The sequence below is a fragment of the Colobus angolensis genome, unplaced genomic scaffold (assembly GCF_000951035.1).
Source record: "Colobus angolensis palliatus isolate OR3802 unplaced genomic scaffold, Cang.pa_1.0 Scaffold74, whole genome shotgun sequence".
NCBI lineage: Eukaryota > Metazoa > Chordata > Mammalia > Primates > Cercopithecidae > Colobus > Colobus angolensis.
This window is the reverse complement of record NW_012121154.1, coordinates 9,507,749-9,522,830: the sequence shown is the minus strand read 5'-3', so window position 1 is coordinate 9,522,830 and position 15,082 is coordinate 9,507,749. Positions and strand designations below refer to the sequence as shown.

The window sequence follows — 15,082 nt, the reverse complement described above, 5'->3', positions numbered from 1 at the left end:
AGTTTTTTTTTTTTAAATGGAATCTCTTAACTGATTTCTTATTGGTTTGCATTTTTCAGTTCCTATTATAATACTTTTTGGTTTATCCTCATGCCTATGAAATAGACTTAAGTATTGTCTCTGTTTTATTTCAAAGTAATGTGTTCTACTCACTGTATTTTCTGATTTAACCTTTTTTGGTGTTAGGCATAAGTGTAGGATATTAAATATACTTTTGCTCAAATGAAGTTTTGTTCGTTTTGGCAACAATTGCATAATTTATGCAGTTCTACATATATTTTCAGTTGTATTTAGGAATGTCATTAATCACACCTATGCCCTTTAAGCTTTCTTAAATTCTATTTTTTATTGCACTACTACCTTTTTTCCCTGATTTTTTTTGTTGTTGTTTCATCTTTCATTTTGGTTAGTCACCTGTTTCATTTATTTTTATTTCATTTATTTGTGGAGATGAGATCTCACTGTGTTCCCCAAGCTGATCTTGAACTCCTGGCCTCAGGTGATCCTCTTGCCTTGGCCTCCCAAAGTGTTGTGATTACAGGCATCAGCCACCATGTCTGGACTGTTTTACTTTTTACATTTATTTTTATTTTTATTTTTTTCTGTTGCCTCAGCTGGGGTGCAGTGGCATAATCATGGCTCACAGCATCCTTAACCTCCTGTGCTCAAGCCATCCTCCTGCCTCAGCCTCCTGAGTAGCTGGGACTACAGGCATGTACTAACATGCCCAGCAAATTAAAAAAAAAAAAAAAAAAAAGATTTTGTAGAGACAGGATCTCACCATGTTGCCCACACTGGTCTGGAACTGCTACGTGCAAGTGATCTTCCTGCCTTGCTCTCCCAAAGTGCTGGGATTACAGGTGTGAGCCACCATGCCTGGCCTACTGTTTGACTTTTTTAAAAAAAATTAGTATTGTTCTTAAGATACTAATTAACCTAAATATGATATTTTGATAGTTCATACCTAGGCAGCACATCTGAATTTGATAACATTATTCAAATGTATGTCTTAGCTGCTTACAGATAGACTCTTTTTTTTTTTGGGGGGGGAGATGTCTCGCTCTTGTCACCCAGGCTGGAGTGCAGTGGCGCTATTTTGGCTGGGATTACAGGTGCCTGCCACCACGCCCGGCTAATTTTTCGTATTTTTAGTAGAGACGAGTTTTCACCATGTTGGCCAGGCTAGTCTTGAACTCCTGACCTCAGGTGATCTGCCCGCCCTGGCCTCCCAAAGTGCTGGTATTACAGGTATGAGACACTGCACCTGGCCACAGATAGACTCTTTAGAGAATTAACACTTTTTCTTTTATGACTTTATACACCTATGTAATAAATAATGTTGACAGATTTCTGTTTTTGCTTCTCATACTAGTTCTTCATTGGATACTTAATTATCACTTCTATGAATTTTTACAGATAATTTCTTAATATTAGACTTCACTTTTATGGATTGCTATCAACTTGAAATAGTTTTTGTTGTTTTTAGGGCTAGAATTTAGTGGTATTCATATGTGCAAAAACGTGACTGAGGCTCGGCACGGTGGTTCATGTCTGTAATCCCAGCACTTTGGGAGGCCGAGGCGAGTGGATCGCCTGAGGTCAGGAGTTTGAGACCAGCCTGACCAACATGGTGAAACCTTGTCTCTACTAAAAATACAAAATTAGCTGGTCCTTTTGGCGCATGCCTGTAATCCCAGCTACTCGGGAGGCTGAGGCAGGAGAATCACTTGAACCCGGGAGGCGGAGTTTGCAGTGAGCTGAGATCATGCCGTTGTACTCCAGCCTGGGAAACAGAAAGCAAAACTCCGTCTCCAAAAAACAAAACAAAACAAAGCAAAAAAACAACAAAAAAAACTTCACTGAAAGGAAGATAAGGGAAAAAACTATAAGCCTCAGGTAGTCTGTTAGTGAGACAGATTTTTTCATTCATACTTTCCTAAGTGTTCTATGTAGCAATATGCTGGATACTATAAGGGATATAATGATGGAAAAAGATATCATTTCACTCTATATTAATATAAAAGTTATTTGTTTCACTTATACAGTGTTGATGGACATACGGTATACAGGTATCCCATGAGAGAAGCATGTAACTTTTATAATATGAGTTAGGAGTGAAGTGATTTCAGTTCTAACTTGAGAAATGAGGGAAAGCAACATGAAGGAAAGGATATGAGTTGTCTTTAATGCAGTGGTCCCCAACCTTATTGGTACCAGGGACTGATTTCGTGGAAGACAGTTTTTCCATGGACAGATGAGATAGTTTTGGGATGATTCAAGGACATTACATTTATTGTGCACTTTATTTTTATTATTATTACATTATAATATGTAATGAAATAATTGTGTAACTCACCATAATGTAGAATCAGTGGGAGCCATGAGCTTGTTAATCTATATTTGCAGCAGCACCCAGCACTAGTATCACCTCAGATCTTCAGGCATTAGAGTCTCATAAGGAGCAGGCAACCTAGATCCCTCACATGCTTAGTTCACAGTAGGGTCCACCTTCCTATGAGAATCTAATGTTGACAGGAAGTGGAGTTCAGGCAGTAATGTGAGAATGGGCAATGGCTGTAAATACAGATGAAGCTTCGCTGGCTCGCCCACTGCTCACCTCCTGCTGTGTGGCCTAGTTGTGACAGACTATGAACCAGTACCAGTCTGTTGCCCTGAGATTGGAGACCCCTGCATTAAAGGATAATGTGTTAGTCCATTTTTGCACTTCTGTAAAGAAATACATGAGACTAGGTAATTTATAAAGAAAAGAAATTTAATTGGCTTATGGTTCTGCAGGCTGTACAGGAAGCATGAAGCTGGCATCTGCTAAGCTTTCGGGGAGACCTCAGGAAACTTTCAGTTATAGTGGAAGGTGAAGGGAAAGCAGGCACAGCATACATGGCCAAAGCAGGAGAGAAGTGGTTCTGGGGTACGTGCTGCATACTTGTAAACAACCAGATATCACTCACTATGGTGATGTAGCACCAAAGGGGAAATCCACCCCCATGAGTCAGTTGCCTCCTACCAGGCCCCACCTTCAGTTGTAATTGGGGCTTACAGTTCGACATGAGATTTGGGAGGGGACACAGATCCAAACCATATCATTTCATCCCTGGCCCCTCCCAAATCTCATGTCCTTCTCACATGGCAAAATTCAGTCATGCCTTCCCAACAGTTCCCCCAAATCTTAACTCATTCCAGCATAAACCCAAAAGTTCAAAGTCCAAAGTCTCATTTGAGACAAGGCCAAGTATCTTCCACCTTTGAGCCTATAAAATAAAAAACAAGTTAGTTACTTCCAAGATGGTGGGGCGGGGAGAGGGAACGGTGTAAGCATGGAGTAAATACTCCTGTTCCAAAAGGGAGAAATTGGCCAAAAGAAAGGAGCTACAGACCTCATGCAAGTCTGAAACCCAGCAGGGCAGTCATTAAATCTTAAAGCTCCAAAATAATGCCCTTTGACTCCATGCCCCACATCCAGGACACTCTCATGCAAGAGGCGGGCTCCCAGTGCTTTGGGTAGCCCCACCCCTGTGGCTGTGCAGGGTTCAGCCCCTGTAGCTGCTCTCAAGGGCTGGTATTGACTACTTGAGGCTTTTTCAAGTACATGGTGCAAGCTTTTGGTGGATCTGCCATTCTGGGGTCTGGAGGACAGTGGCCCTCTTCTCATAGCCCCACTCTGCAGTCCCCTGGTGGAGACTCAGTGTGGGGACTCCAACCCCACATTTCCCCACATTACCGTTTCCAAACCATAAAGATTTGGAAAATTTGCTGTCTGGCCAGGTGGTAGAAAAGAAAAGCCCATTGTCAGGTAAGAGTTCAAGCAGGCTGCAAAAATCTGCATAAATAAAACAAAAGAGCCAACTGCTAATAGGCTAGACAATGGGGGAAAGTCCTAGAAGGCATTTCAGAGAACCTTGTGGCAGCTTCTCCCATCACAGGCCTGGAGGCCTAAAAGGACTGAATGGTTTCCTGGGCCAGGCCCAGGGCCCTGCTGCTCTGCACAGCCTCAGGATACTGCTCCCTGCTCCCCAACCACCCCAGCTCCAGCTGTGGCTCAAAGGGGCCCGGAGTCAGCTTGAGCCACTATTTCAGGGGTGCCAGCCATAAGTCTTGGTGGCTGTATGTGGTATTAAACCTGCCAGTACACAGAATGCAAGATTTGAGGCTTGGGAGCTTCACCTAGTTTTCAGAGGTAGTATGGAAACAGCTGGATGCTCAGGCAGAAGCCTGCTAAAGGAATGGAGCTCTCATGGAGAACCTCTCTTCTAGGGCAGTCATTTCCACATTGTCAGATGTCTTTATAGCAATGCCCGTTCCTCAGTACCAGTTTTCTGTATTAGTCCATTCTTATACTGTTATAAAGAAATACTTCAGACTGGGTAATTTGTAAAGAAAAGAGGTTTAATTGGCTTATGGTTCTGCAGGCTGTACAGGAAGCATGATGCTGGCATCTGCTCAGCTTCTAGGGAGGCCTCAGGAAACTTTCAGTCACATCAAATGGATAGGAAAGAGTTCATTGGTAAGTAACGAGCAAGGCAAGGATATTTTAAGGAGAGGAAATGCCTTTGCCAATAGAGTTATGTTTTGTAAGAAATTGTAAATAAATAGTGCAATTTGACCAGAGCATGAGGTACTTGAGGGCACTGTCTTTGGATTCCAGACTGAAGAGATTATAGGTAGACATTGAGAGCTCTTGAAAGCAGTTTAGCTAAGGAATGAATATGATTAAAAGAATATATAAAAATTATACAAAGGTTAATATGACTCTAGCATTCAGGATGAGAGACAGTTATGCAGCTGTTAGACCAAAAATTAAGACAGTGGCATCAAGGAATTCAGAAGTAATCAAGGATGAGCTGGATAATTCTGTCAAATCATAGAGACATCAGAAAAAATGATTTGAGTAAAATATAACTGGATTTGATATTTCAACATTCTGGGAAAGCAAATTTAAACAAGTTGAAAACAGAACCAGAATTTAAGCAGTAAGAATGATAAAGTGATAAAGGAAAGACACTGGGCATAGATAATTCTTTTTTTCTTTATTTTTTTCTTTTTGAGATAGAATTTCACTGTGTCACCCAGGCTGGAGTGCAGTGGTGTGATCTTGGCTCACTGCAATCTCTGCCTCCCATTTCAAACAATTCTCCTGCCTCAGCCTCCCGGGTAGCTGGGATTACAGGTGTGCGCCACCATGCCCAGCTAATTTTTGTGTTTTTAGTAGAGACAAGGTTTTGCTTTCTTGGCCAGGGTAGTCTCGAACTCCTGACCTCAAGCAATCCACCCACCTCGGCCTCCCAAAGTGCTGGGATTACAGGTGTGAGTCCCTGTGCCCGGCCTGATTTTTTTTTTTTTAATTTAAAAAGTTCTTTTTTCTTTGTTAACCACTCAGGGCATAGATTATTCTTTATGAAAAGTTTGGTGGTCAAAGACTTTTAAACAAGGGTTTTGGAGTTGGTGGGAGGGACTTACTTTTGTAAATAGAACATCTCAATCACTGGAAGAAGAAAGGAAAGAAAGATGTGAAGATGAAAATGTTTAGGTAAAGAAGTGGATTGGGAGAATTTCATTCATGGTAGGTTATCTGTGAAACTGAGGTAAAAGATGGAATCAGTGAGTACCTTTTCTCAACCCTTAGTTCAATGGCTTTCTTATATTATCATTCTCATGAGGCTATTTACTTGTTTGTATTTTTCTTACATAGAAATGAATATAATGTGATAATACTGTTTATATGTATACTTAGATTCTATAGCTGTATAGCCTCTGTGGATTAATCTTTTATCCTTTGGACTTCTACGTTTCTGAGCCCAGAATATACTTGATTTTGTTCACAGAAGCTCTTGAACGTACAGGCTACATTTTTATTCATCTCTTTACCAGTACATGGGTATTATTTGAGTTTAGGACATGAGAAATGATTCTGATTTTTGTCATCTCTTTTATAGTACCTTTTTGGGTCTTACTGTAATTTTGTAAACTGTGGTGGACTTAAAGTAGACTATATTAGATGCAAGAGTAATTTACTAAGGAGGAAATATGGTAAAAAGCTAAGGAATTGCTGTGTTTGTTGCTGTTATATTGCACAACTCTTTCTGTCCCTTTATGATTTATAAATCTCCATGATACTTTGATGCAATTTTTAAGACCTGAGGTAAAGTAAAATTGATGATATATATCTCAATGAGTAACATCTAGAGGGCATTGTTTATATTGATCTTTGTTGATCTTTACATTTCTGAATTTCTGCATTTAAAATTTGAAGATTGTTTTCTTTCTTTCTTTCTTTTTTTTTTTTTGAGATGGAGTCTCACTCTGTCACCCAGGCTGGAATGCAGTGGTGTGATCTCAGCTTACTGCACTCCCTGGCTCCTGGGTTCAAGTGATTCTCCTGTCTCAGCCTCCCGAGTAGCTGGGACTACAGGTGCGTGCCACCACACTTGGCTAATTTTTTGTGTTTTTAGTAGAGACGGGGTTTCTCATGTGAGCCAGGATGGTCTCGATCTCCTGACCTTGTGATCCACCTGCCTCAGCCTCCCGAAGTGTTGGGATTACAGGCCTGAGCCACCAAGCCCGGCCTGAAGATTGTTTTCTGAAATATTCATTTATCTCCTTATTTCTGTAAACCGTGAGCATTTGCTCTATGTTGTCAGAATGGTAGCACACACTGTAGATGTAACTTTGCTCTACGCCTGCCTCTCTCCCTTTCCCTGTCTCCCTCTCTCTTTCTCCCTCTCTCCCTCCGTCTCTCCTCTCCGTCTCTCTCTCTCTCTCTGTCTCTCTGTCTCTGTCTCTGTCTCTCTCTCTCTCTCTCTCTCTCTCTCTCTCTCTCTCTCTTTCTCTCTCTCTTTGTGTGTGTGTATGTGTAGAGGAAAAGACTGGCTGGCTGGGTGTGGTGGCTCATGCCTGTAATCCCAGCACTTTGAGGGGCCGAAACGGGCAGATCACAAGGTCAGGAGCTCGAAACCAGCCTGACCAACATGGTGAAACCTTGTCTCTTCTAAAAATACAGAAATTAGCTGGGCGTGGTGGCGTGCTCCTGTAATCCCAGCTACTCAGGAGGCTGAGGCAGGAGAATTGGTTGAATCTGGGAGGCGGAGGTTGCATTGAGCTGGGATCCCACCACTGGACTCCAGCCTGGGCGACGGAGCAAGACTCCATCTCAAAAAAGACTGACTAAATATTGATTATCAGTTCTGTAAAAAATGAGTCCTAAATATATAATTCTGAGTAAATTTTCAGAAGTAAACTTCTTATTTATACAAAACTGTTCCTAAAGCATGGTTTTTAAAGTAATTAAAATACGGAGTTTCAAAAAACATTTTTTCCAACAGGTGGGAAGGAGAAACCAAAAACAAATATAGAAGACTTACAAATTAAAAAGGTAAAGAAGAAAAAGAAAAAGAAACACAAAGAGAATGAAAAACGGAAGCGTCCGAAAATGTATAGCAAATCTATTCAGACCATCTGCTCAGGATTGCTAACTGATGTTGAAGATCAAGAAACCAAAGGCATCCTAAATGATAACATAAAAGATTACGTTGGGAAGAATTTGGATACCAAGAATTATGATTCCAAAATTCCAGAGAACAGTGAGTTTCCATTTGTCTCATTAAAGGAGCCACGAGTTCAGAATAACCTCAAAAGGTTGGACACTTTGGAATTTAAACAGCTCATTCATATAGAGCACCAGCCTAATGGAGGTGCTTCGGTTATCCATGCCTACAGTAACGAACTCTCCCACCTGTCTCCTATGGAGATGGAGAGGTTTGCAGAAGAGTTTGTGGGTCTAGTGTTCAGTGAAAATGAAAACTCTGCAGCTTTCTACGTGATGGGTATTGTTCATGGGGCAGCTACTTATTTACCTGACTTTTTAGACTATTTTTCATTTAATTTTCCCAATTCACCAGTGAAAATGGAGATATTAGGAAAGAAAGATATAGAGACAACGACTATGTCCAATTTTCATGCTCAGGTAAGAGGTTTTTAGTTTTATTTTACAAAATAACTTTTAATTATGTATTTTTAGATGAATTTCTGTTTTTTGTTCCTAATTAGGTTGAAATAAAAAGGCAAGAATATAATGAAACCATTTGGGAGTATTAAGAGTAAATTACTTTCTTGATGTGAGCATCAGAATTTAAAATTCAATTTTCACTTATGTGTGTTTTTTTCTTAAAGACAATTAATGAAATAATTAAGATTCTGGTTTTTTTTTAAAATTTTTTTGGCAAGGAGAGATCTTGAACCTAAGGAAATGAATGTAGCCATTCATTTTCCAGTCCTTAAATAGTTTTCTTACTGGGAAATCACCTAAAATTGTCTTCTAACTTTAGAATGCTTTAAGGTACTTAGCACCAGGCTCATCACGTGGTAGGTGCTGAATAAATGTAGGCCATTAAAAATATTGTGGTAGGAAGGAATCATCAGTTATTGTGTAATGATGTGTAAAAAATAGCAATCAGTATATTGAGCTAATTCTCATTTCCTACCCTTCTCTATAGAGAAAAGTAGGAGAATATATATTATTCTGGAAAGCAGACATAATAGAGTCTGCTGGTTCTTGAACTTCAGTGTGGGACCATCTGAAAGGCTGGTGCCATTATCACCCATCCTCAAATTGGGACTGTTCAGGCTGGGAGATTGGCCAGTTCTCACATTTATTAATGCTGTAGTTTTTGGTTTTCTAGAAACAGTTTTTGGTTTCTAGGACAACATTCTAGTTTGGAAGGAAGGAAAAAGTAAAGGAAGTCTCAAATGGATCTTAGTGGTGATTTATCCCAGCATCTCTCAATTTACAAATAAGTAAACAGACGTACAGAGAGAGAGGAGTAAGGTATTAACATTGTCAGCAGTGTCAGGAATAGAACAAAATCTTAATCATCATCTAGGGCTCCTTTCCTTATTCTGAATATATTCCTTTTTTGATGGGTGCTTAAGTTATAGTTTCCACTTTAAATGGTAGTCTGGATGTTCAGTCATATCTACATGTACCCCGCCCCCAATAGCATGAGTATGTTTGGTGTATATTATGTAGTAGGTTGTAGTCTGGAAAATAATGTGGTGTGTGTGTGTGTGTGTTTTTTTTTTGAGATGGAGTCAGACTGTAGTGCAGTGGTGCGATGTCGGCTCACTGCAACCTCTGCCTTCTGGGTTCAAGTGATTCTTCTGCTTCAGCCTCCCAAGTATCTGGGATTGCAGACATGCACCACCACACCTGGCTAATTTTTGTATTTTTAGTAGAGACAGGGTTTTGCTATGTTGGCCAGGGTGGTCTCAAACTCTTGACTTCAAGTGACCTGCCTGCCTTGGCCTCCCACAGTTTGGGGATTATAGGCAGGAGCCACCTCGCCTGGCCTGGAAAATAATTTTTAATGTGTATGTGTGGGAATTATTCTCTAACATAAGATGTTTGAGAATTGAAATTTAAATATTTTCTAAGGTGGATAGGGAGCTATAGAGCATCCATTACTAGCCCTGTCATTTTATAGAAACCCAAAATGGTGAGTTACTTGTCTGAGGTTACACCTGAGTTTAATGGCAGAATCAGGACTGGCCTCTAATAATAGTGTTTACTATTTGTTGAGTACTGACTGTGCCAAGGACTAGTTCTTCTGAGTATTTTATATGTAGTAACTCATTTAATCCTCTTTATAATCTTATTTTAGCAGTGAAGAAACAGATCCAGTGAGAGAAGAGAGAACGTGCTCAAAGTCACTTATCACCTTATCATTCATTTGTCATTTATTACATGTCTCCTAAATGTACAGTTTTATATTGGGCCTCTTGGCTCCCATTCCCGGTTATTTCCACAGTATCACAAACTTTCTTGCTTTGATACTATGCAAGTTTGCTTCAGTAATCTTTTAAGTGTGACAGTTCATTGATGTGCATCACATTACATGCTTTTCAGATGTTTTTTTCAAATAAGGTTAGGAATTATTACTTTTATACTAAATGATAAGAATTTTCATCTAAACTATGTAATATGTACACCATGAAAACTGCTTTTGTTACTAAATAAAATGAGATGCTGGACTTGTTAATCATGGCAGTGTATGCCTGGGTTGTGGATCTCAAGTCCTTGATGAGCCACCTACCCTGGTTGTCACCATCTCTTCAGGCTTCTTGGGTAGTATATGTTGCAAAGAGGAAACTCCAGGCAGATGGATCCCGTTTGTTACCAGCTGTGGTTCTGGCCCCATATCTGTGTGATCTGCTACCCTGGTGACCTGAGCATGTCAGCTGCAGGGACTACTTTTGCTTCTTTAGCTTTAGACTTAAAGGCAGGAAAGTGCATGTGCAAGGACCATATTCCTTTTATCATAAGATTCTTCAGATCTTATTCCTGTGAGTGGGGAAGTTGTTGTCTGCAGATTGGGAGGTAGCCTTCGGTTTGTCCTTAGACACTGGCTTTATGAAACTGAATGGCATCCAGAAGAGAGAGCAGTAGGAGAAAAATGAGCATGCTTATTCTTGCACAGTTCTATTTCTCATCCCTTGAGTCCTCCCAGTTAAAGCTCTCTCAGCCTACATTGAAGTGTCCCCTCCAGGAGTTGATTTTATTTAGTAAACTTTTTATTGAAGTATAATGTATACACAATACATAGTATACATATTATAAATGTATAGCTTTGATGAATCTTCACAGAGAACACACCCATGATTTTAAAAAGCCAAATATTATTAGTAGCCAGAAATCTTCACCAAACCCTTCTTTATCAGTACTGTGCCAGCCCCCCAGTCCCACCACATGAACCCAGGTGATCACTGTCCTGACTTTGAACATCACTGATATATTTTACTTCTTTTTGAACTTGAGTGGAATCAGGTAGTGTCTGGTCTCTTTTCTGTAGTATAATGTTTGTGAGATTCATCCATCTTGTATGTAGTGGTACTGTATATGGTATTCCATTGTGTTAATATACCACAGTTTGTTTATCTTTTTACCATCTGGATGGACATTTGAGTTGTTTCCGGTTTGAGGCTGTTAGAACACGGATGCTATGACTATTTTTCACATGTCTTGATGAGCATATGTATGTGTTTCTTTTGAGTATATACCTAAGATTAGGATTTCAGGATCAAAACATATGCACATATTCAGTTTTGCTAGATACTGCCAGTGTTCCAAAGTTACTGCACTGATTTACATTCCCACTAGCAGTGTTCCATATCCTTTGCCACGCTTAGTAGTGTCTATCTTTTTCATTTAAGTCATTCTGGTGACTATGTAATGGTAGCTCCCTGTGGTTTAATTTGTATTTCCCTAATGACTAAGAATGTCAAGTACCTTTTTATCCAGTTGAATATCCTCTTTTGTAAAGTACCTGTCCACTCTGTCAATTTCTTACTGCTTTTTTTTCTAGTTGATTTGTTGGACTATTATATATGTAGATAAGAATCTTTTGTCAGTTAACTGTATTGCAAATATTTCCTCTCACTTGGTGTCTTACCTTTTCACTCTTAGGTGTTTTTGATAAGTAGAAGTTCCTAAGTTTAATGTAATCTAATTTATAATTTATAATCCATTTATGATTACTGTTTCTTACATTCTGTTTTAGAAATCTGTGCCTACCACAAAGTTATTAATATATTCTGTGAACTTTTCTTCTGGAAACTTTTATTGTTTTACCTTTCATGGTTAAATCTATAGTTAATAAAACAGCAGCTAAAAGTATTGGAAAAATAATCTGTAGTTCATCTGGAATTGATCTTTGTATATGGGATGAGGTAAAGATCAAGGTTCATGTTTTTCCATATAAATATCCAAAAGACCTAGCATCATTTATGGAAAAGATACTCCTTTCTCATTGCATTGTCGTGTCACCTTAGTCATAAACCAGCTAATCATATGTGTGTGGGTCTGTTTCTGGGCTCTCTCTGATTCCATTGTTTTGTCTAATTGTTACAGCTTTATAATAACTCTTTCTATTGATTGATTGATAGATACAGGGTCTTGCTCTACCAGCCAGGCTAGAGTGCTCTGTAGCCCATTCCTGGGCTCAAGTGATCCTCCCACCTCAGCTTCCTGGGTAGCTGGGACTACAGGTGTGAGCCACTGTGCCTAGCTTATAATTAATCTCAATAATCTATAATCAGTTTGCTAGCTTTGTTCTTCAAGATTTCCATGGCTCTTTACACTTCCATATAAACTTTAGAATCAGCTTTTCAAGTTTCAAAGAGTTACCTGCTAGAATATTGCTTGGTATTACATTGAGACTATAGATAAGTTAGGGTAGAATTGATGCCTTTACAACATTGAGTCTTCCGGTCTGATCATGGTATTCTCCTTCATTTGTCTTTTTATTTTCTGTCAGTAATACTTTTTGGTTTTCAGCATAGAGGTCTTGCAGATTTTTAAAAGATTTATTCCTGTATATTCAAGGACCTCATTTTGTTAATCACCCTTTTTGAGAACATAGAAGTTTTCAGCACTTCTTAGAATATGACATTAACACTCATGCTGAGAAACTGAAAATGTATTTTGTACCCCATTTATCTTCCAACATCCCCCTTTCCCTTATCTGTGGTACTATCATGTACATGCTAGTTATTTGAAATGTCAGAAGTTTAGTAATTAGCCATGGCGCTCTAGTTATTTGGAATGTCAGAAGTTTAGTAATTAGCCATGGCACTATTCAGGAGGCTGAGGCAAGAGGATCACTGGAAGCCAGGAGTTTGAGCCTAGCCTGAACAACATAGCAAGGCCCATGTCTCTTTGAAAATGAAGAAAATGACACCACTGCACTCCAGCCTGGGCAGCAGAGCGAGATCCTGTCTCAAAGAAAAAAACCCCAAAAAACAAAAATAAAAATTTAGTAATTAGGTTATATGAAATTTGAAAAAACAAGTTTTCCATTAATGAATGCTTGTTATTAGAATCATGTAGTGAAACTGTATATTTTGGTGGTGTCAAGTGGATCACCCCACCTACAGCTGTATGAAATTGCTTTCACCAAAATCATTGGTTGAGATGACATTAATTGACCAAATGTGAGTCAGTATTCTAGGGGAAGGAAGAGCAGAGGTACCAATATTGGAATGTAGTTTTACTTAATATAAACCACAGCAAAAACCAATTGTGGATAATAAAGCTAAATTAATGTTAAAGTGTTTGCTCAGGAATCAAACTTGTTGATTTGGTCATGATAACTCCTCACTAACTTCAGCTGCTCCTCAACTTACGCTTGGGCTGCATCCTAATAAACCTGTAAGTCAAAAATACTTTTAAGTTGAAAATGCATTTAAAACTCTGATAAGCAGCTGAGCATAGTGGCTCACGCCTGTAATCCCAGCACTGTGGGAGGCCGAGGTGGGCGGATCACCTGAGGTCAGGAGTTTGAGACCAGCTTGGCCAACATGGTGAAACCCCGTCTCTACTAAAAATACAAAAATTAACTGGGCGTGGTGGTGGGCACCTATAATCCCAGCTTCTCGGGAGGCTGAGGTAGGGAGACTCTCTTGAACCCTGGAGGCGGAGGTTGCAGAGAACTGAGATCGTGCCATTGCACTTCAGCTTGGGTGACAGAGCGAGACTCGTCTCAAAAACAAAACAAAACAACCTCTGAGAAGCCCACTGAAAAAAAAATTATAAGGAAGCGAACCATCTTAAGTCCTGATGCCGCTTGAACTAACTGTGAGGTTTCAACCTGATAAACCCCTATTAAAGTCAAAAAATTATGAGTTGAACCATCTGAGTCGGGGACCATCTTGACTAAGTTCAATAGGTTCAGTTCAATAGAACCTACTCTTGTTACGAGATAACAGTGCTTTCTGCAGAGCAGAGGAAAGCAGAACTGTAGAGAAAAGTTTTGTACTTGACATCTTTGTAATTCAGTAACTATCCTTCAGTTCCCTTTTCTACCTTTTATATTCTGAAAAATCTTTGATCTAGTTAAAATTAGTCCAAAAGCAGTATTCAAAAGATCTAGAAAAATGTGAGAAGACAAGGTAGAGTGAAGTTGATAGAGAAAAATGGTACAAATCTGACTTTTGTTTTTACTTTTTTTTTTTTTTATTATTTTTTCTTTGAGACAGAGTCTAGCTCTGTCATCCAGGCTGGAGTGTAGTGGCCCTATTTCGGTTTACTGAAACCTCTGTCTCCCGGGTTCAAGTGATTCTCCTGCCTCAGCTTCCTGAGTAGCTGGGACTGCAGATGTGTACCACCACACCTGTCTAGTTTTTTGTATTTGCAGTAGAGATGGGATTTCACCGTGTTGGCCAGGCTGGTTTTTGACTCCTGACCTCAGGTGATCCATCCGCTTCGGCGTCCCAAAGTGTTGGGTTTACAGGCGTGAGCCACCACACCCGGCCTGACCCTTATTTTTTAGAATGTAATATAGTTTGGAAAATACATTTAGCAGCATTAAAGAAATTCATGGCTGGGCGTGGTGGCTCATGCCTGTAATCCCAGCACTTTGGGAGGCTGAAGCAGGTGAATCACAAGGTCAGGACTTCCAGACCAGCCTGGCCAATATGGTGAAACTCTGTCTCTAATAAAAAAAATACAAAAAATTAGCTGGGCGTGGTGGTGGATGCCTGTAGTCCCAGTTACTTGGGAGGCTGAGGCAGGAGAATCACTTGAATCTAGTAGGCAGAGGGTGCAGTGAGCTGAGATTGCACCACTGTACTCCAGCCTGGATGACAGAGTGAGACTCTGTCTCAAAAAAAAAAAAAAGAAATTCATGAGAATACTATCCTCTAGGTAACTAATTAGCGCCATTTTTAATTGATGAAAGAATATAGATAGTAATGTTATATGTGTTTTATGTTTTATATGATGGTAGAAGCTGTGCACTGCAGCCATTCAGTGATGTGAGTGGCAGTCCCTAGGTTGTGCAACCTCATGGTCCTGACCACCACTAGCTGTGGAACCCAAACCAAGTTCATGCTGAGTTTGTATCCTCATGAGCTTAGTTTTCTGTTTTAGTTATTGTTCTTAAATTACAATCAGGGCGGGGCCGGGCGCGGTGGCTCAAGCCTGTAATCCCAGTACTTTGGGAGGCCAAGACGGGCGGATCACGAGGTCAGGAGATTGAGACCATCCTGGCTAACATGGTGAAACCCTGTCTCTACT

At 39.8% G+C, this 15,082-nt stretch overlaps 1 protein-coding gene across 1 annotated transcript in view; it reads left to right on the top strand.

Annotated features, from left to right (window-relative positions):
• RSBN1L (round spermatid basic protein 1-like) overlaps window positions 1-15,082 on the top strand; it is a 107,356-nt gene that overhangs the window by 68,826 nt on the left and 23,448 nt on the right. The window contains exon 3 of the mRNA XM_011927712.1: window positions 7,338-7,978. Coding sequence (XP_011783102.1) covers window positions 7,338-7,978 — 641 coding nt within the window. The remainder of the gene's footprint in view (window positions 1-7,337; window positions 7,979-15,082) is intronic.